Raw genomic sequence first — 23,925 nt, forward strand, 5'->3', positions numbered from 1 at the left:
TTATTTATTTGACAGAGAGAGACATAGCGAGAGCAGGAACACAAGCAGGGGGAGTGGGAGAGGGAGAAGCAGGTTTCCTGCTGAGCAGGGAGCCCGATGTGGGGCTCGATCCCAGGACCCTGGGATCATGACCCGAGCTGAAGGCAGATGCTTAACGACTGAGCCACCCAGGCGCCCCCAGAATTTATCTCTAGCTCTGGCCCTTGACAATGAATGCCCCTTCTCACATTCTACCTTGGCATTCATGCCTATCTCCCTCCTAAAACCACAAGCCTAGAGAGTAAAGTGGTTGTAAGCCCCACGAAGGAAAGCACTGGGTCTTGGGCATCTTTCTCTGGTCCCCCTGCCCCTACAGCCAGCACCCAGCACAGGGTCTTTCTTACAGCAGTGCCCATTAAGTGATGTGGGATTTAATTAAAGTGCTCCTTACAACCATAATCCTCTAAATAAGAAGCTGTTTCTACACAGGAAGGAGGTGGATTGCTTGATTTCTACAACTGAATTTAACACTGAAGACATAAACACCAAAATAAATAAAAGTGCCACACTGACCTAAAATGTAGCAAGTAATACTGTATTTGTGGGGCCAATCCACTGCATTCTAGTGGGTCTTGATCATTCCCGGTATTTGTTATGGGCCAGAATAGCGGAGATTCCATAATGGTGCAAAAGTGAACAAAGTGATTTCTGGAACTTAAGAGGGAAAGTAAAATTCACCTTAAAATAACTCTACTGAAATGCTCTTCTATTTTCTGGGAGACTTGGCACTCTAGGTAGAAGGTTAAGTCTCCTTCCCTTGGGCATTCCTGGGAGTGAGCTTTTAAACTGCTAAAAATAAGTCCAATTCCTTATTTGAAAGCAATGGAAAAAAGCATGGCAAATTCTAATTTTCTTTTTAAAGTACAAGGAAAGTATGGACTCTCTGAGTCTTCATTATTATTGTGATTTTTTTTTCCCTCCTTAGGAAAAGCTCAATTTTTCAAACTGGAAAGGATCTGCACATGAAGCATTTCAGGAAGAAAGGGTTAAGTGAGAAACTGAAATACCTGGGTGCATTTCTGCTGCTCTCCACTACACCTCCAGGACAAATAAGGATGAGTTGTCAAGTTAAATATAAGCAGTCAAGTGACTGAATTATAATTTACTCTGTGCTCAATTTAAATTAGTGTGAGGCTATTAAAATATACAATATAAATACGGCAATTCATCACAAGCTGTCATGGATGACTTCATTTATTTGCTGGAGTGGCATACACTCCACTAAAGGGAAGGAAAGCAAAATCACAGGTCAAATTAAGCTTCTATTCTGTTTTAATTCGCTTATTTAATCTGTGGCGACATAATTGTCTTTTACAGTATGTACAACTCAGAAAGGAAATTTGGGAGGATTACAGTCAGTATATAAATGATTAATCAAATGGTCCATTTAAATGCTAGTTTAAAAGCAGGAGAAACCCAAAGCAGTCAAAGAATGATAATCAGCACATGCTATATACAAGCTAAGAAATTTCCTCTTAGGTGACTTTTTCCCAATTAGAAAATAAAAAATATTAGGAAATCTGTTAGGCTGTACTTCAAAAGATTTTATAGAATACATTTATGATACAAAAAGGGTTCTGTTTGCCAAGATGGTTAACATTATTTTTATTTGTTTTCTGCTCTACTTGTTTGCAACTATCTTGCTTACCTCCACCCCCGTCCCCCAATAAAGTGAGTTAGAAACACATTTCATGAATTACAGTCATTATCAAATGGTTATCTTTAGTTAGCATTTTTCAAAATGTTCTCTTGAAGGTAGAAATTTTTCTAAATTCACTGGTATAAAATAAAAATCCAAGATATTTCTGTTCTTCCCCAAATTCAACTTGCTTATTAAAATATCTGGTGATGTTTTCCCACCTTTGAAGTTTGAAAGGGGAAACACTAAAATATTCTTTTGTTATTCTAAAAAAAGTAAGAACATTTAGAAGTACAAAAAATAGAAATATTTTGAGTAGGAAAAGAAAAGTAATGGATTTTCAAGGACTCTCATCTAATTACTCCCACAGACATTCAAAGTGTTGGTCCAACTGACCACTTGGCTTGGAAAATTAAATTTCCCTCATCATTCTATGCAGGCGTCAGAGCCCTGCAGGTGATTCTGTTTAGACAAGGACTGTGATTTGCTGCTCTTCACAATCCCTCTGTGACATGAGGTAGCCCCGTTCCACAGCTGAGGTCACAGAGAGGTTCAAGTGACATGCTTGAAGTCACACAAAAGTCAGGAGAGGGTCAGGAAAAGATCAAATGCACTTCTAACTCTTAACCTTTCATTTCACCCTTTAGTATAAAAAAAAAAAGCTAAGAACTACTCAGGGTGAGAGCAATGGTCCATACAAAGAACACTATGGTTTCTTTTGTATGTGAGCTGAACCTGCTTTCAAGATGCTGCTTCAGAAGATGAATGAATGAAGAACAAACGGAAGAACCAAACTTATTTATTTAGTCATTCAACAAATTATGTGTTGAACATCTAGTTATTACATGCAATCCTCTAAGCCCAAATGCAAGGTTCTGCATGATTCAATGAGTAAGACAAGAAGATAAATAAGATCTGTTCTCTACTTACAAAGAGATTTGAATGTAAGGAGAGAAATGCACATGTATATTAATAGCAAAATACAAGGCAGTATGTGAGAACATCCGTAAGAAACACATACAGAGAATTCTAGAGAGGTTCAAAGGAGAAAGTGAGTGAGTGAGTGATAGACCATATGTGACAGGATTTATCTACGTAAGTTCAATAGAGGAGTGGGCTTTGGAGCTGACCCTTGAAGGGTGTTAAGAATTTTGATAGGTAGAGACATGGGTGAAGGCATTCTAATTAGAGAAAAATATGTGAATCAAAGTGTTCAAGTGTGAAAGTACCTGGGTTCAGATAAAGCAAAGAGTTCAACTTAAAAGAAGCATGGCATTCAGACACATAAGATAATGCTATAAAAAGTAGCTGATGACATACTGTGCAAGATCTTGAGTTTCATCCTGTAGAGTTTTTAGTTTAGTTGGGAGTAATATAGAGCCTTTGAAGATTTTTAAAAGGGAAGAGATGTGACCAGAACTATGCTTTAGGAAGCCAAATCTAAGGACAGTGAGCAGCAATATAGTACACAGGTTGAGAGCATGAACTTGGGGCAAGACTTTCCTGACTTCAAATCCTAGTTCTATTAGTTGTGAGACCTTCAGCAAGCTATTTATTAATTAACTCATAATTAAATGAGGAGAGGGTATGTAGAGTGCTTATTAGCACAGTATAAATGATCAATAAATAGCAACTTCCGTTTCTGAGAGAACACTTTAAACTCTGTTCAAAGTCTGACAAGAGACAAAACAAGCATCTGGACTGGAGAGGTGACAAGAAAGGAATAGATCCAAAATAAAACCAAACCAAACCCAGAAAAATTAACAGGTGTCCAGACGTTGACAACAGTTAAAACAGGATAATGATCCTTGAGAGATGGAAAACAAATAAGAGGAGCCCTATGATTTGTCTAGCTTACTGACTAGAGAGTGTGCAGGCTCCTGGACAGGCTGGGAATTCCAGGCAAAGCTCAGCCATCTCCCTATGTTGAGGAGATGGAACTGGGGGTCTGAGGAAGCCAAGGCAGCAAGAGCTCCCTGGCAGAAGACCAAAGGGATTCTCTTTCTCCCTCTTCCCCTTCCCCAACTTGCTCACTCTCTTTCTCTCCTAAATAAAAACAAATCTTTAAAAAAAATAAGAAAATATAACCCAAAATGAGGAGAAAAAGCAATCAGTCAAAACTGACTCCAAATGACGCATATGATGGAATTAATAAACAAAACCATGAATTCAGTTAATTATATTCCACATATTCCATAACTACATTACATATATTCAGGAAGATAGAAGGAAAATTGAGCATGTTAAGTAAAGACATGGAAGATGTAAAAAAGACCCATAAACTTCTAGGGACAAAAAGTTCAGTGTCTGAAATGAAAAATACAATGGACGAAATTAATAGATTAAACAATGCAGATGAAAACTTGAGTATTTGACAATAGAAACTACCCAAAAATGAACCATTAGAGAGAAAAAAAGACTAAAGCAAACAACAGAGCATCATTCTGCTGCAGGACAACTTCAAGTAACCTAATACATATGCAATTTAAGTTCCGAAGTTGGGGGAGGAGGGAGATAATGGCTAAAATTTTCCCAAATTTGGATGAAAGCTAAAAATCCACAGAGCCAAGAATCTCAACAAATCCTAAGTGTATGAATCAAGAAGAAAATTACATAAAAGCTCATTATCATCAAACTGCATAAGACTAGTGATAAAAAAAAAAATCCTAAAAGCAGCCAGAGAAGTCAGTTCTAATGTGCAAAATAATAAAGATTTTAAATGACAGTAAGCTTTTCATTGGAAAGAACACAAACCAGAAAACTGTGAAACAAAATCTTTCAAATGTTGAAAGAAAAGGGTGATCAACCTAGAATTCTCCATCTGGTGAAAACATCTTCCAAAAATGAAAGATCAAATATACATTTTTCAGACATGCAAAAGCTAAAAGAATTCATTACCAGAAGACTCATGCGCTATAAGAAATGTAAAAGAAGAGAGTCCTTCAGGCAAAAGAAAAGTGGTACCAGATGAAAGTCTCAATCTACACAATTGAATGAAGAGCACTGGGGTTGGTAAAAACAAGAGTAAATATAAAAGAAATCTTAACTTACTTTTGAAATGTCTTTAAAAGACAAATAATTGTCTAAATAAAAAATAATAACAATGCATTTTGGGGTTCATAACATATGAGAAACTAAAATGTATGATAAAAACAAACAGGTTGAGGATGAGGGAAATGAAAAGTATACTATTACAAAGTTCTCATACTATAGATACTGGTACAATATTACTTGAAGGTAGACTATGATAAATTAAAGATATATACTATAAACTCTGAAGCAACCACTCAAGAAAAAGGACATAAAGACAGAATAGAAAATTAAGAGCAAGATGACAGAACTGAATCCAGCCACAGCAATAATCACATGAAATGTTAATGGTCTAAATGCCCCAATTAAAAAGCAGAAATTATTAGAATGGATTAAAATACAAGACCCAACTGCATTCTGGCTACAAGAAATTTATCTCAAATAAAAAGACACAACAGGTTAAAAGTAAAAGGCTCTATCATGTTAACATAAGCTCCAGTAGCTGTCTATATTAATATCAGACAATGTAGATTTCAGAGCAAAGAATATTACCATGGCTAAAGAAGGGTCACTTTTGTAATGAAACAATAAAGGTGGCAATTCATCAAGAAGACATAATAATCCTAAATACATCTAATAGATCTTCAAAAAACATGAAGAAAAAAAATGATAGAACTGCAAGGAAAAAAAATAGACAAACCCACAATTATTGCTGAAGATTTCAACACCCATCTTTCAATAGTTGACTGAACAAGCAGATAAAAAACAGTAAATATACAGAAATTTTGAACACTGTCAGTCAGCTTGATCTAATTGACACTTATACAACACCCTATACAACATTTTTTTCACGTGCACAGGAAACACCAAAATAATTAATGTTTTGGGCCATAAAACAAATCTCAATACATTTAAAATAATTCCAATTATACAAAGTATGTTCTCTGACCACAACAGACTTAAATTAGAAATCAATAATGAAAAGATATCTGGAAAATCTCCAAATATTTGGAAACTAAATAACACACTTTAAGATTTTTATTTTTGTATTTTAAAAGATTTTATTTATTTATTTGACAGAGAGAGAGAGAGAGAGAGCACAAGCAGGGGGAGGAGGAGAGGGAGAAGAAGGCTCCCTGCTGAGCAGGGAGCCTGATGTGGGACTCGATCCCGGGAGCCTGGGATCATGACCTGAGCTGAAGGCAGATGGTTAACCATCTGAGCCACCGAGGCACCCCACTTTAAGATTTAATTTAAAAAAAAACAACTGCCTGTTTTGAAGAAATGTGCCATTTCTTTCTCTCAGAGCATGACTATTAAATAAGTAACATGGTTTTTGCCTTGGCTGCTAAGAAGCTCAGGGCTAAACAAGAAATTTATTTTTATTTAAGATTTATTCATTCATTTTAGAGAGAGAAAGAGAAAGAGCACGAGCAGGAGGGGCAGAGGGAGAGGGAGAGAATCTCAAGCAGACTCCATGTGGAGCGTGGAGCCTGATGTGGGGCTTGATCTCAAGACCCTGAGATCATGACATGAGCCAAAACCAAGAGTCAGATGCTTAACCAACTGAGCCACCTAGGCACCACTAATTGTATCTACTCTTAAATCATTCATTCATTTAACTCAGATGAAGTTTAAACACAACAATCATACCTACTCTTAAATCATTCATTCAACTCAGTTTAAGCATCTAGTATGTCTTACAAATTTTATAGAATCTAGGGATATAAAGTGATTACAGTATAGTCCTCGTTCTAAAGCTCAGTTTTATGGTCAGGTCTTAGTACAAAGTATATTTGTAAACACCTACTGTTTTCATTTATTCAAAGTCTCTAACAGCTTTTTTTTTAATGTGTCCTTTCTTTAAAATTGCTTTTAATCGTATCTAGAATTAGCTGGTAGCACCTTGCCATACCCAACTAAATAATCATGCACAAGAATTTTAATATTAGCCTAGGTTAAACATAATTCAAAATGTATGAAATTATGAGAAATTATAATGCACTTGCAAGGCCAAATAGTTGTTTTTTAGATTATTTATAGGCATGCTCCCTTCTCTACAAGTGAATAACCTGAAGTTGACTTTCTTTAAATCTATTACCGGCAACAATCTAAGAGTTATGATATCTAAAGGAACAAATAATAGATAGGAAAGCAGTGCTTGAGGTGGTGAAGGTACCCTCTGAGAGAGGAGGGGCTGAATATCACAACAGGACCATAGCTTCCATAACCTACCATTCAAAACTTAAACTATTTTATCTCCTCTTTCACGATACCTCTGACTCAAGCTAACAGGGGAAGAGAAAGTAGTGAGCATCAAGAATTTCAGGAACTTCATAAAATTTATCCAGCACTTACCTTAACAGCTAATATTTTCCCACTTGGGACATGATATGCTCTATGGGAAGAAAAAAATAACAAAATCACTTGAGATACTAAACAACCTACAGAATGGTTAAGGACATAAATGTGAATCTGAACATATCTGCAGTGATGGGATATATACTTTCAAAGAACACTAATAACATTAGTAGTTCATATTTCTATTGAGCTTCATGGTTTAGACAGTGATTCATTATACATTACCTTAATAACCCTCTGAGGTAATGCTGGTACTATTATCGTCCTCTTACAGATGGAGAGCGCTGGTGTACAGAGAAGCTAAGCAGCCTTCCCAATGGCACCAAGTCAGTAAGTGGCAGAACTAGACCTCAAACCCAGACCTCTTCTGACTCCAGACCCTTACAACTGACCAGCACTGTGTGTGGGGAGGAATCTTCTATAAGTCTTCTGCTAAGTACTGTATAGAGTCATATAAAGTGGGAGGTTTTCCTTTTGTTGACTTCAATGATAGAACAGATAAATTATATCCCTACATTTCATCAAAACAATATCAAAACACGTGGAATTAGCTATGGCTTAAGATATAAATTCATATAAGAAATCACAGACTTGGGGCACCTGGGTGGCTCAGTCGTTAAGCGTCTGCCTTCAGCTCAGGTCATGATCCCAGGGTCCTGGGATCGAGCCCCACATCGGGCTCCCTGCTCCGCGGGAAGCCTGCTTCTCCCTCTCCCATTCCCCCTGCTTGTATTCCCTCTCTCGCTGTGTCTCTCTCTGTCAAATAAATAAATAAAATCTTTAAAAAAAAAAAAAAAAGAAAGAAATCACAGACTTATCAGGCTCAAGTATGTGGTTCACCTTTTCCTAAAGCTGGCATCTCTCAATAGTAAAAAAGCTTTAGAAAAGAGACAAGCTCAAATGATCAGATACAGTGAAATAACTAGTTTAAATCAAGGATTAGAAATACATTCTTTTATGAAAAAGAGTAAGAGAACAAGGTTTGCAGAAATAAGATACCATTACTTCTCATTAAGACCTTTTGTGTTTAAATGACATGTGGCCTTCCACACACGTTCTACAAGGCCTGTACATTCTGACCATTATCCGGGGACAATCTGTCTTATATAAAAATGTCTAAACAAACCACAAAAAATAAACAAGCACTGCTATTGCAAGTCTATAAAAGTATAGACTTGCACATCAGCCAAAATCAGAGTGTTCTTCCTCTCACCCAGCTGTGTTAAGATGTGATTGGATAGGGAAGATGTGGGGGAATGAAAGTTAGCTTCTTGGGAATTCCCTGACTTTACCTGCCAAGTTGCAAAATACATTTATCAGGCTCCCAATGATGACTTGGCATTGAGTCAGTAGGAAAAACTGCCCATTTCTTAAGATAAAAACAAAACATCTATTCTCCTACGATAAAACGAAAACATCATCTCTGTTGTTTTGGCAGAAATATCTGTGTGGTTGCTCTGACAAATTTTTTAACAGCTTTGTTGAGGTGCGGTTATATATGTAAAATTCACTTGTTTTAAGTATGATTTTTTAGCAAATTTACAGAGTTTTTGCAATCGCTGACAAGTGTTTTTTAAGTGACTGACTTATAGAAATGGTTTAGTTATTAAGGACCTGCAAGTATTTTTCACATATGAAATGTTATAAATTCAGGTAAGACTAGAAAAAAACATATATATGTATGTACATATCTATAAATATTAGTGTTATAAGAAATTTGTTCTGCTTTTCCTATTTGAATAGACAAAGGTCAAGTCAACTATGGAAGGTAAACTTAGCCTTTAACAATTAATTGTAAAGAAATTCAAGTATATCATATTTAAAGAAAGGCAAGATTATAAAAATTAAGTGGCAACTGTTCATTTTACTGTTTTGTTTTTTTTTTTAAGATTTTATTTATTTATTTATTTGACATAGAGAGACACAGTGAGAGAGGGAACATAAGCAGGGGGAGTGGGAGAGGGAGAAGCAGGCTCCTGGCTGAGCAGAGAGCCTGATGTGGGGCTTGATCCCAGAACCCCGGGATCATGACCTGAGCCGAAGGCAGATGCTTAACGACTGAGCCACCCAGGCGCCCTACTGAAGTTTTTTTAATCTGTAAGATGTCTAAAGACTTTCTGTAATATCAACCTCCCTAGTATATATAAATACTATTACAGTTATAAAACTTCAATTATTTAAAAAATTTTTACACTTTATATAAAGTGGTATACATTTTATAAGTGGAACCCCTATATTATACCAGTTTTAGAACAAATTACCATTTAATTTACTATGTATGTTAATATCACACTTTTACAATGTGAAACTACATTTCAGGTCATGATATGATTCATGATATATCTGAACTCATATAATATACTGGTATATAATGACTAACACTATTTTTCTCACTGCCTGACAGAGTTGTTAGACTAAGATAATCTGAAATGTAATTTGAAGGAAATTAATAACCTTATTCTATGTAAATATAGTTAATATAATATGTAAGATTTAATGATATATTATTTTTCCCCTGTACACCATAAATTCTTCCAATTTCAACTTTTAAAAATTCTGTATATTAGAATTCCTAACCAAGGACTGAAATATGAAGATAAAACAGTTGAAATCATACAAAAGGATTCAAAATTTGCAAAAAGAATAGTGGTTGTTATTTTGGACAACAAAACACCTGGACGTTTGAAATCAACAGTGGTGATAAGGAGATGACTAGAAGATGGTCTAATGTGTATACCATACTGGACAGTTTGGCAACTTAATAAGCTTGTCAAGAAAGCTTTTCCAAAAGAAAGGTCTCCTATTTCCAAGTGAATCAAAAGGGAGAGGCTTGATGATTTAATTATGATGCACGCTAATTCATCCGTGGAAGTTTGGGTTCGATTTCGAGCAATAAAGATGCTGTGAGGTTTGGTTTACAGTACAATGACAGTGCTGGTTTAACATTTAATTATCAAGGAGAAGTGGATGACAAAGGCAAGGCCAGGCATGAGTCGAATGTGTCCCTTAACTTTGCAAATGGCATCCTACCTGGAGAAAAGGAATTTGTTTACTTTCAACGGATACTGCATCTCAATTGTCTTGACCTTCCCCAACACAATTAACTATAAAGTGATTAATGAAGTTTGAATGGAGGCTCTGGTTACACCAAAAGACAACTATACACTTCTGCATTGTCTTAATTAACAGCTAACACTTCAAATTAGTTTATTGTTGCCACAGTAATTACCTGTTCCAATGAGTGCATGAAGGAAGCATTTTTATGTGATATTTTTAGTGCTGAGCCCTTGAGTGTTCTGCTTTGTTTGTGACCAGCACAGACCTTCTGGGAATAGTCCCAGCCTTTAAAATTGAGCACACAACATATACACTTCAGGATGGTGTGAACCAGTAGCCTGGTATAAATTTTTTGAGTACTTAAAATAACAAGGAGATGAGTAGAAGACAGGAACACTTACTACCCATACTTTCTTAAATTATTTTTTCATTTGGAACAATAGGTTTTAGATGACTGGACAAAAAGTCGGTATCAACCTTTAATTTTTGTACAGAATCAGATAATTTATTGAGCTTGTAGGTCATACAGAGAATTGTCTAATCTAATCCCTTCTTTTTACATTGGAAATACCCAAAGGCCAGGCTTAAAAAACTTGTCCAAACTTACAGCCAATGACAAGGCCAAGACTGTAACCTTGGCACAATACATATATTTTAGGACCTTAAGGAAATATATGGTGATGTTTAAGTTTTCTTAACTGCATTCCAGGGCAGGGAAACTTGTAATTCAAAACTTGCAAGGGTGCTACCTATTTCCATCAGGCTAAGGACCAACACATCTGAATCTTTCCCGGCAAAGAAGCATTCTGCAAGCACTGCTATCTATCATGGGAGGCACAAGAGCAAAGGATGTAGGCTCTTAAGTCATTGACCGGGTTCTGATCCCAGCTCTGCCACCACTTTTTTTTAAGTTTTTATTTAAATTCCAGTTAGTTAACACACAGGGTAATATTAGTTTCAAGCATACAATACAGTGATTCAACATTTCCAAACAACACCCGGTGCTCATCACGAGTGCACTCCTTAATCGCCATCATCTATTTAACCCACCCCCTTACCTACCTCCCCTCTGATAACTTATTAGTTTGTTCTCTACAGTTAAGAGTCTGTTTCTTGGTTTGCCTCTCTTCCCCCTCCACTTTTGTTCATTTCTTTTGTTTCTTAAATTCCACATGAGTGAAATCATAAGGCATTTGTCTTTCTCTGACTTATTTTCTTAGCATAATACTCTCTAGCTCCATCCATGTTGTTGCAAATGGCAAGATATCATTCTTCTTTATGGCTGAGTAATATTCCATTATGTATATATACCACATCTTCTTTATGCATTCATTAATCAATGGACGCTTGGGCTGTTTCCATATCTTGGCTACTATAAATAATGATGCTATAAACATCAGGTGCAGGTATCCCGTTGGATTACTATTTTCGTATTCCTTGGGTAGGTACCTAGTAGTGTGATTGCTATATTGTAGGGTAGTTCTGTTTTTAACTTTTCAAGGAACCTCCATACTGTCTCCCATAGTGGCTACACCAGTTTGCATTCCCACCAACAGTGCAAGAGGGCTCCTTTTTCTCTACATCCTTGCCAAAACTTGTTGTTTCTTGTATTGATTTTAGCCATTCCAACAGGTGTGAGGTGGTATCTCATCGTGGTTTTGATTTGCATTTCCCTGATGGTGAGTGATGTTGAGCTTTTTATGTGTCTCTTGGCCATCTGGATGTCTTCTTTGGAAAAATGTTCATGTCTTCTGTCCATTTTTAAACTGGATCATTTGTTTTTGGGATGTTGAGTTGTATAAGTTCTTTATATATTTTGGATACTAACCCTTTATCGGATATGTCATTTGCAAATATCTTTTCCCATACCACAGGTTGCCTTTTAGTTTTTGTTGATTGTGTCCTTCACTGTACAGAAGCTTTTAATTTTGATGTAGTCTCAATAGTTTATTTTTGTTTTTGTTTCCCTTGCCAAAGGAGACAAATCTAGAAAAATATCGCTACAGCCAATGTCAGAAAAATTACTGCCTGTGCTCTCTTCAAGGATCTTATGTCCTTAATCCATTTTGAGTTTATTTTTGTGTATGGTTAAAGGGAAGGGTCCAGTTTCATTTTTTTGCATGTTCCAGCTCTACCACGTCTTAATGCTAATCTGAATTGTTGGAAAACCTCACTGTGTCTCAAGTCTGGATAGGGGATATCGGTCCTTATGCTATAGAGTTGTGAGGATTCAATGAGATAACGTAGGTAGAGCACTGAGGACAGGGCCTGGCACACAGTAAGCATGCATAAAATGTCAGAGTCCTGGGAAGTTTTCAGGGTAGCTAGGTGGTTTACAAGTAAAACCTGCTAAAACTGACTGAAAGAGTCCTCTCTATGCTTTAAGAGTCAGGCTGTGTGCTCTACAAATGAAGGCTAATAAAGCTTTAATAATGAAGATGGGCAAAAGGCTGCACTGCATCATTTTCAATTAAGAAATGCAAGTTGTATTATTTCATGATGAACCAACTTGTTTAAGACAAAAAATCAGTCATCTGAAACACTATGGCTATACCGAGATGCAAGGTCTAGATTTCTTACTGTTTTTAGCTCTTGTCCACTACCAAAAGGTACAGACAGGTGTGGTAAGTGCTGCATTTGGTGTTCATCTCAGCAGAAACACCACCTGACAATCGCTGTTGCTAAATGAGAAGCCTAATTTTCATTCTCCTTGGTTTAACAGGAAAGCTATTATTAACTACTATTAATATAAGCTACCCTTTAAAAAAATCTATATACCTTCTTTCAACATACACCCTCATAGATGATAATTATATAATTATAATGAAAATTTGAGGCCTCTCCGAGTCTTCAGATGTCAGTATCACCATCCTAGCATACACTGCAGAAAGATTGTTTATATCTATCTTCTGTACTGGGCAGCAAACACCACCATGTCTTAATCATCTTTGGGTTTTTTTTTAAGATCTTATCTATTTATTTGACAGAGAGAGAGACACAGCGAGAGTGAACACAGCAGGGGGAGTGGGAGAGGGAGAAGCAGGCTTTCCGCCGAGCAGGGAGCCCGATGCGGGGCTCGATCCCAGGACCCTGGGATCATGACCTGAGCCGAAGGCAGACGCTTAACGAGTGAGCCACCCAGGTGCCCCTAATAGCTCATTTATTTTTATTTTTATTTATTTTTTAAGATTTTATTTATTTGCGAGAGAGACAATGAGAGAGAGACAGAGAGCATGAGAGGGAGGAGGGTCAGAGGGAGAAGCAGACTCCCCGCTGAGCAGGGAGCCTGATGTGGGACTCGATCCCACTGGGGGATCGAGATTCTGGGATCATGACCTGAGCCGAAGGCAGATGCCTAACGACTGAGCCACCCAGGCGCCCATTAATCATCTTTGTATTCTTTACACTTTGCACAAGTCCTAGCATGGTAGGTGCTCCATACTTAATAAATGTCCAACAAATGAATACTACTTCTGGGTGGAAAGAAAATCTATCACTTGGATAGAGCTTTACAAAGAAACTCTACATGCATTTAATTAATTGATCCTATAATCTTATGAGGAGAAATTATTTTTCCCCAGCTTTGAGATATCATTTGACATATAATACAAGTAGAAGTCATTATCATCATCCCCACTTCATGGGTAGATTTCCAACTGCTGAATCAAAAGTCCTTATAAGGATACCATGAGCTGGCCCTTGGTTACTTACTGATCTCTGCTTCTGCCAGTCTCCCTTACCCACAGTACTCGCTCTGCTCCTCCAAACTGCCTCAGGCCCTTTGCACATACTCCTCAGGCCTGGAACACTCTTCCTTCAAAATCCATTTGGTTTGTTCCGTCACTTCCTTCAGGTCCAAAGTTACTTCTTTGACTATCCTACATAAAACAGCTCATTCTCTCTTTACTCTTCATAGAATTTATCAACACCTAACCCAGTTTATTAATTTATTATCTGTCTGCTACCATTAGAAAGCAAGCTCCATGAAAACAGGCACTTTCGGTTTTTTATTCACTACTTACCTCCAGTGCTTAAAACTGTGCTGGGCACATTTTATAAATATTTGTTGATGACTGGATACATTTCCTTAATTGGTATAGGTCTAGCTTTTTTTTTTAAATTTTCTTTAGGCAGTTTAAAGTTTGATACTCTTCTATCCAAAAGCCTTCTGTGGCTTTGTATTAGCCAGCAAATTGGGTACAGCAAAATTTCAACAACAGTAATAAAAGCTGAAGGGCAACAGTGTCCTTAAAAGACAGAGAAAATATTTGTCTCAGTTAAACTGTCACTCAAGAGTGAGGGCAAAATAAACACATCTTCGGAAATGAATATAAATGTGTGTGTGTGTGTGTAGGCAGAGAAAGAGAGAGAAAGATAAATAGGGGACGAAAGAGGGTTAGTTTATTACTGAGAGAGTATGATTCGAACTTAATTTTAAAATCCTTACTCTGGCTGCAGGTTACCACAAAAAAGGAGGAGAAACCAGAGAGAGAGGAAAGAGTACACAGAAAGCCATTACAGTAGTCTATGCAAGAAGTGGTGAAATGAACCCAGGTAGTAACTGTGGATATGGAAAGGGGGAAAAAGATACAAAAGACTTTGGCCAGAGAGAATTTATAAAATATGGGGATGAGCAAAATAAACCTAAAATTTCAAGCTGATAGAATTATAGTATTTATTCACAGAAATAGAGGAACTTTACCCAGTCAACCTTACACTATATAATCCTGTACTTTTTAGCTCCATGAGAGTCAACAGGATTTGTGGGTAAGTTTGGTGGATGGTCTGTGAGGAAATGAAGGATCAAGAATGAATGCAAAGTTTCTGTCATAAGCAACTTGTAGAATAGGGTTTCCATTTACCAAGATTGGAAAAACTGTAGAAGGAGCAGCTTTCAGAAGAAATCAAGAGTTCAATTTTGGGCAATTTTGAAAGCCCTAAAAGACATCCAACTGGTACTTAGATAGGAGTTTGAAGTTTAGGACAGAGGACTGGGTAGGAGATATCCTTTTGGGTTTCACCAACATATAGATGATATGTAAAGCCATGGAACTGCAAAAACTCTCTTAGGAATTAAATTAAGTAGAAACAAGGTCTGAGGACTGAACATGAGGCACTCCAAATTCAGAAGTCAGAAAGATGAGAAAAAAACAGTAAAGGCGATGAAACAGTACAGACAGTAAGCCAGCAACAGAACCCAGAGGATGGTGTCCCTGGGGCCCTGAATGTTGGTGTTACCTCCCACATTGCAAGTGCAGTACCTTGCCCAGAGTAGGTATTCAAAAAACCACATGACTGATTTCAAAGCAATACTTGGGGACAAATGCAATTAATTCTATTATGTGCTCTTTGAAATTTTAAAGATGGGTCTAGTACAATATATACAAGGCTAAAAGGGTAGACTTACCGTCATCTAAATCCTAATGAGAATTTGTTAAAAGATAAATCAGTCCGGGGAATAAAGTGAATTTCTATAAGAATTTTTAAAAGTGTGTAAAGAAAAATTTCAAAACAAAATGTTAAAAAGTCCTATATTCACATAAGGACATAAGGGAGAAACAACCTGTGTTCACATTCCAACATCTGGACTCCCACACAAATTTATGTCATGCATAAGATCAACTGCATCTGTATTTTACAATGTTTACTAAAATTATTTATGCTTAGAATTTTAAGTTCTAGGAGAACAAAAAAATATGAATCATCCCAGCTGACTCCTGTTCACAAAATAAATAACCTAGAGCTGATCATATATTTTCTGATAAAGCTTGTATAATCTCATACAATTAAAGTAGGCATCTAGTTTCTATGGCACTATTCTGCATATTAATTTCTATATACTCTCTAATCAAATTATTTTAAATTGCGAGCAGAAAAAAATTATCATAGGGAGTATCTGTGCTTCTCTACCAATTGTGAGGTAGAATGTAAGTTAAGAATCGAGGGGCTGACCTAAGATCTGATGGTAAATATTTCAAAGTTCAGTAAAACTGATAATATATGTTATAAATGCAGATTTCTTGGCAAAATGGTCATCAGAATGAGTAGGGAAACACTTTTCCCTTTTTTCCCCTCTTGGAACAAGGATCCCAAGCATGCACAATAACTTTTAATCACAATGGCAAAACAAGAACTGTACTGCCCCGGTCCTGTGAAGGAGAGAGGCACTTCTTTCCTACACCACGTGGAATAAATGCCATTGATGTAAGTTCTACTTCTCACATAACATACTTCAGAGAAGGTTGGTGAAAAGGGGAACACAAATACTCTGTGAATTATTTATAGAGTGCTATCAGTTGTTGGAAAATTCTCTAAATGGATGGGAAACCTAAGAAAACAATCCGGTCGTTAAAATGGTGAAAGTAATACTTAGGATTTGGCTTAAGAAGTAACCAGTAATCAAAAAGGGATGGTCTTATTTTAGGTAAGCAAGAAAGAAGAGGATGTTTATCTGTGTTGCTCCCCGGATCTCTTAGAGGATAGGTAAAAGGCGAGAAAGAAAGTGAGTATATAGGCTGTTTTAAATAAATAAAAGCTACAAATGCATTTGCTGTTACTAGCTCGCCTCAGACCTAGTTATGCCTTTTCTAAACAATAAAATCGGATTCTGTGTTTTTCAGGCAAAGATTTCACAGCTTGTGCGATATACTGGATTCCCTGCTTCTCTGTTCTTTGAATGCCATAGAGATTTCCAGGACTCCCATCAGAGGCAGGGCAGAATAGAGGAGACAAGGTGAAAGAGAAACCTCTCTGTGGTCTCAGTCATTATGACAAAAAGTATGACTGGGAGGAGACAAACCATTGTCTAAAATGAAATTTTTGGGGGGCGCCAGGGTGGCTCAGTCGTTAAGCATCTGCCTTCGGCTCAGGTCATGATCCGAGGATACTGGGATCGAGCCCCGCATCAGGCTCCCTACTCCACAGGAAGCCTGCTTCTCCCTCTCCCACTCCCCCTGCTTGTGTTCCCTCTCTCGCTGTCTCTCTCTGTCAAATAAATAAATAAAATCTTAAAAAAATAAAATAAAATAAAATGAAAATTTTTTTATTAGTTGTCCATTTTAATGATCTATGCAACTCTTAATTCTCATTAGCATAAAAAGTTAGAGTTGGCCATATTCAGATTTAATTACTGAATCTATTTCTTTATTTAAAAAATTGGTATCTGTTAAAGCCAATACCATACCTCTTATATCTTAGTCAATGTGAGATCATCAGTTTCCATACTTACAGATACTGTTTCCTTGCTTGTTATGTGATATTTTATTCATTGACCAAAAAAAAAGTAACTCTGATTTTATGTAAATTTAGAATAAAAATGGAAGTCTTTTTCCAACTCAGAAGTTTTTCCATCTCAAACTCTTAATAGCCAGGCGCCTAGGTAGCTCAGTCGGTTGAGCGTCCAACTCTTGATTTCGGCTCAGGTCATGAGGTCACAGGTTGGGTTGTGCACTGGATGTGGAACCTGCTTAAGATTCTCTCTCTCCCTCTGCCCCTCCCCCGCTCATGCTCACTCTCTCTCCCCTAAAAAAAAAAAAATCTAATAAATAAATAAATAAAATAAGGAACTGAGCGTTGATTGTACTACATTATGCCAAAAGATTATAAGGCTGAATGATTCTGCAGCCCACACTAAACAAGTGAAAAACACTTCTTTGCCTTCACAAAAGCCAAGTGCATAAATGCATGTGAGTATATACATAAATACAAAAACTTCTTGTTACCTTGTGAGATTAATTTTTAACAGCTCTGGGTATCATCTTTTAATTCAGTGACACGTTTTCAGTAAACACATGTAAATTAGCTGTGGTTCAGTTAATGAAAATTTTGTTTTATTGCTTGATCTTTTTAGAGATCTGTTCTCATGGTAGACTTCTTTGGGGATAGATTTTACCAATATGTCACATACTAAAATAGCCATCCACAGGAAAAAAAGAATCAAATAGTTTCAGGGAAATCAACACTGACAATTGTTGTCTTCCATAATAGATAAACACATTAGCCAGGCTCTAGCTGTTAAAATAGGAAATCCAAAGTAAACAGCAGTTGTAAAAAGAAGCTTTTATGTAAACTGTACTAGTTCAAATAGCAGTCTACGCCAACCTTCCTTCTGCCTAAAACCCATTACAAATGCTTGACTACTGATTTTAAAATAATTTGTGGTTAAGCAACACAGCCCCCAAGACTGTGTAAGTATCAAATCAAACATGTTATTAGGTTATAGATATTAACAACTGTTTCAAGATGCTGATCATCCATAGGGCATACTAGTTGCTAACCAGGATATGGGGAACCTGGCAGGGCTGGAAAGAGTTCTAGTCAGAGAAAAGCTACTGGGACCCTACATTTGGTCCTTTCTTATTCTAATTACTCTGGTTATATACCCTTTCTGCTCCCACACCTGCCTCAGTTAATGTTGTCACCACTGCCTCCATATTTCTTCCATAAGTTGATGCGGCCTGGTTCAAGCCTTTAACACTCCCCACATCAACTAGAGTAATGTCTTTTCATATATGGTCTAAATAGCTTAGAGATCGAGGAAGCCACAGTCACAGTGATCTCTTGATCAAAGGTTCAGAAAGAATGTGATAGGCAAAACAGAGAGGCAAGAAATATAAAGCCAAATGATGACAATGAAAGAAATATAGGACTGAGGCAATACGCATGGGAAAAAATAGGAACACCTTGAGGATTAACTACCTGGGACAACTCTCCCCTGAAATGACTTGATTATAATGTAGTATCTGTGCAGCATGGTTTCTTTGTGGAAACTAACAATAAATCCCTTTCCAAAAGCAGATACAAAAATGGATATTTCAGAAAACCTCTATAAACTAGTAATATTCTACTGTGCTTTATAGTTTGTACTTTTCATACAGAAGCGATTTGATTTGCACAAAAGTTTCTTATTCTTAAGCTCAATGGGGTTAAGAACTGCTTCAAGATTCTGATAAGCACTGGAGGATTCAAGTCCTTTGAAGTCAAATCCAATATGCGCCCCAATAAGCCTGAATGAACGCAAATGCGTTGCTTCTAGATCCTCTAACTCAAGTTATCTTCAAGGTTCTCTGGATATGGTCTGTTTTGATTTTTAAAAAGCAATAGGGAAAATCGATTGAATGACTCACTTTTCAGAGCTGCATTAACTTTTTCAGGCCACTGGGGTACTATTTACTAAATTACCTCTCCTAGAACACTAAATAGTACCCTAGTGGGTCAAAGAGTAAATGCACCTCTGAAAAGTGAGCCATTTATTCCCTTCTTCCCTGTAGTACCAGATGCAATATGTCCCCTATGACAGAAATATTAACCTGTTTCCATTAAAAACTCAAGAAATTGTCCCACACTAGAGAAAATGAGTATGAGGACACTTCCCAAAGCAAAAATCTCTCTTTATAACCCTGTCCACAATACTGTTGAAAAGTCAACATGTACTTATATAACAATACTTGTTTTTTATTCACTAGAGATTGATTTTTAATCAAGACCTCAAAAAATATATAAATTAGAAGCTGATGGTTTTCAGCAGAGAGATGCATAGGGTATCATGATAGCTAGTTTTATCTTGTACTTCAGTATTTTAGAAAATCAGCTCAAGCACTCATCTTGCTTATGAAATAAGATCTACATCACCAACAGCTGTTCTTTCACATATCTCATTACATTACAGGTTATCCCTTTGCCAGAAAAAAAAAAAAATCCCTTGAATAGCAAGTAAGTATATTATTACTTGTAATCTCTATAAAGACCAAAGCCTCTGAATACATTTTTGAGTTGCTTTAGCAATAGCTATTGAGTGCTTTCACACTTGTGAGATACCTCGACAAAGCAAGACTTTAGGTTTTCAGCACTGTTAGTCCCTTACTCTTCTGGAAGATGGCTATGCAATGAAAACAAGACAACTTTAATTTAAGAATCATCCAGCTTCTAATTAAACTGCCATAGGCAGCTGGCTGGATAAGTTTTAATCAGTTTCAATCACCTATTGATTGGTATACTGAAGCCTAAAAAATTAAAAGTAAAAGATGATTGGGGAATTGTCCCATCTCAGAACAACAGTAGAGGCCTCTGTAAATAACTCCTCTTTTAACCATCAGCTAAATGAACACTTCAATACTGCAGTACAAAGTCTTCTGCAAAATTACTTTAACTAACAAGCAGAAATTTATCAGCTTCAGCCAAAATCAATGCTGAAATCAATTTGAACACTGGTTGTGTCTAAAGGGGCTCATTGGCAATTTAGGGAAATTACACCATGTAAATGCCTGTGCTTTAATTGAACAGTTTCATCAACTAGGCTGTGATTGCTGTCCATTCATTTATTTACTTTCGCTGCAGCTACCATTTGTCAGGCTGGAGAGAGGCACTTTATCTTCATTTTGTGCACTTTTGTGTATAACAGACTTCATGAAACGGGCCTATCATGACTAGGGTCAAAACAAACCTGAAGGGACTTTTCCTTTCACATAAAAACTGAACAACACCCAAACTACCATCATACCTTCCACCATCCAGGGACAGTCATCTTTAAACCCAGTAACAAGAAGGAATTTGAGTGACTTCCCTGCACATGGCACTGTGTTTCTGTATTGAGAAGCTACGTTTTGGGCCAAAGAAGGAAAAGCGTTTGGATTCTAAATTCAATTCGACCACATTCTTTCTGAGGTATCTTTAGTGACTTCCAAAAATATATAAACTGTATTAGATCATTCTCTTCAAACATGAAGCAACATTGTGTTTTATAAAGTCCTTTGAGATTAGTCAAGAGAAAGTGCTATTCTCAAATCCATTCAAGAGACTAAGGCTTAAAGATGTCACATAGACTTTTAAAGATTAAGGGGAGGAGAAAGGGAGAGGAGTCTGTGTGGGAGGAGAAAAACAAACTTCCTTGTAAAGACCAGCAGCCAGAGACACCAACAAGGTCCTAAAAATGATTTAAATGCACACACACAAATGCACTCATAAAATCACGGACAAGAAAAAACCCAAAGATATAATTTCTGGAGAATCCTACGCTGAAATGACTCAAATTTGGAAAGCATTCACATTTTTGACATTGGGTTAATTCAGATTACAAGTTCTAGGGAAGGAGAGAAGAAAGAAGACAGCGGTTCATTCACATGGGTCATCTGTAAGGTACATGTGTCTGATGCATAAAGTAAGTACAATTGTAGTATATTTGTTAGAATACGCCAGCAGAAATTCTTAGGCTTGCACATTCTTAGTTCTTCATAGAACCAAATGGAATTATTCACAAGGAACGGCACCAGGAAGGGACTAATGGATAAGAAAGGATAAGAAAGTTTCAGTGGTGGGTGCCTGGGTGGCTCAGTTGGTTAAGCGACTGCCTTTGGCTCGGGTCATGATCCCAGGGTCCTGGAATCGAGTCCCACATCGGGCTCCCTGCTCCGCGGGAGGCCTGCTTCTCCCTCTCCCACTCCCCCTGCTTGTGTTCCCTCTCTTGCTGTGTCTCTCTCTGTCAAATAAATAAATAAAATCTAAAAAAAAAAAAAAAAAGAAAGTTTCAGTGGTGATTCTATCCCCATCTTGTTTTGAATCCTCAGGGAAATCCATTGAGTTTGGTGCTTCAGTCTCTTCACAGGGTCAAATGAGGACAGTGACAACTATTCTACCCAGCTATATTTCAGTGCTGCAGGGGGCTAAGCCGGGCATGTGATGGTGGCCTGGTTTGGAAACAGAAGTGCAACCACTATGATTCTGAGCACCTCCTGTGCTTGAGTATGATGGAGGCAGGCAGGGCCTTGAAACCTTCTACTGGGGCTGTAAGGGATGCAGGGAAACTTCCCATTTGTCCTTTTAGTAAGTGACCCCAGCTGTTGTACACCACACTCACTAGGAATTACCTTCAGTAAAAGTTAGAAGGGAGAAGAAATAAATCGTGTCCAGAAACTTAACTCAGTACATGTTCGTGGTAAAAATTCATTCTGGAATTTAATCCCATGTATGCTTTTCTCTGCCACTCTAAAGTTTCACTGGCTATCCATCTTGTTGCTGAGACAATGTAAAAATATATTTTATTCACAGTTTTTAGATAACTTTTCTGAAATTTTAATTATGGTTTAATCGAGTTTTATGTTTATTGACTAAGTATATTGTTACATTTTGCTGCTGTAGTTAGCAGTTGTAATAGAATCAGAATGTTTGAGAACCTTATACAATATGTATTTTCCAAATACACTAAGCTTGTTAAAATGCTATATTGATTGTGTCCTAAAGCAAGTTCTAATTTTGTCTGAACATTTTTCACTTCGTTATTTGAATTCAACAAACAAAAACCATGAAATCTGCTTTTAGCAATAATAACTGAACATTATTTTTCTTTCTTTTGCAACACCGACAAGGAAAAGTATAGAAATTTTAGGGTTAAGAGGATAACGTAATACAAAGTCACACTTAAGAAACAAATTAATGTTTAAAGAAACTTTATGCTTAACTCTCACAACCAAAGCATCTATTGCTACTTCCCTTCTAATTTGGTCATCTGTTCCTCCGATTTAGCGTTAGTGCACAAATCAGAACCGAAACATGTTTCACTCTGGTAAGGTGGTCATTTAACAGAAACACGGTCTCTTACATCTAACTAACCAACAACAGAGCAATGAGGGAAAAAAAAAACAAAACTGTGGCAGAAAGTTATACACATTAAATGCCTTTTGGACTTTACAGTGAATTATTTTCCCAAAAAAGCAATTTAAGTAAATACCCTAGATGCTATGGTGTACAAATATTTGCTTGTGCTATATGCCAACCAAGAGACTACATTTTTCTAACACATCAGATACTGTAAAATACCAAAAAAAAAAAAAAAAAATTTTTTTTAATGTGTTTTATAAATCAAGAAATGTACCACCTCCACTAGCATAACCATACAATTAATCTAGGGATTCAATTATTAAATTCTAAGTTTTTGATAAGGAAAGAGACCCAAAGGTAGAATAACAACTAATGATGCAACAGCACTATCAGCCCAGAAATGATTGTTTTAAAACATCTATTAAAAAGCCTCTAAAATTAACTAGAGATGGTAAATCACTGACTTTCAGAATTATATGTTTATATCTTATATCCAAAAATAATTTGGATTAAAAATTAGGAAACTCAGAGACTGAATGGCAAATAGAAAACCCCTGGCTTGGGGCACCTAGGTGGCTCAGTTGGTTGAATATCTGACTCTTCATTTCAGCTCAGGTCATGATCACAGGGTCTTGAGATCAAGCCCCATGTCGGGCTCTGCACCCAGCACAGTCTATTTGTCCCTCCCCCCCACCCCCCGAGTCCCTCCCCACGACTCGTGCTCAGGGGCTCTCTCTCTCCCTCTCTCAAGTAAATAAACAAATAAAATCTTAAAAAAAAAAGAAAACCCCTGGTCTGAGTTCTAGTCTTCTAAAAACAGTATATATTTAAGATGCATGACTCGATGTTTTGATACTGAGTTCTAGGCTTGATCTGACCTTGGGCATGCCCTTAACTCTTCCAAGCTTTAGCTTTCTCACTGGTAGAAAGGGGGTAACCTTCTTAAAAAGGATTCAGCAAGGTCTGACAGATCCAGCATGATCAAGCCTCTGCCCATGTCTCTGCTCTCCCCTGAGCTCCACTCTACTATGGCCACACTGGCCTAGACACGACATGTTCATGCCCATCTTTGGGCTTTCACCAGAGTGGTTCCTCCTGCCTGGAAGGTTCTTCTCCCAGATTTCCCCACAACTGACTCCTTGCTGTCCTTTAGGTCTGAGCTTAAATATCGCCTCTTCAGAGAAGCCTTATTGAGCAACTATTTTACA

The 23,925-nt window shown here is 37.1% G+C and overlaps 1 protein-coding gene across 16 annotated transcripts in view; it reads right to left on the reverse strand.

Moving 5' to 3' along the window:
* MAP2K5 (mitogen-activated protein kinase kinase 5) overlaps window positions 1–23,925 on the reverse strand; it is a 245,996-nt gene that overhangs the window by 157,281 nt on the left and 64,790 nt on the right. For all 16 annotated transcript variants that reach the window (XM_064570255.1, XM_064570254.1, XM_064570250.1 and 13 more), the window contains exon 9: window positions 7,067–7,106. In XM_064570255.1, coding sequence (XP_064426325.1) covers window positions 7,067–7,106 — 40 coding nt within the window. The remainder of the gene's footprint in view (window positions 1–7,066; window positions 7,107–23,925) is intronic.

Source organism: Mirounga angustirostris, unplaced genomic scaffold, assembly GCF_029215605.1.
Source record: "Mirounga angustirostris isolate CCGP_5_RB_7025 unplaced genomic scaffold, mMirAng1.0.hap1 SCAF_9, whole genome shotgun sequence".
Taxonomy (NCBI): domain Eukaryota; kingdom Metazoa; phylum Chordata; class Mammalia; order Carnivora; family Phocidae; genus Mirounga; species Mirounga angustirostris.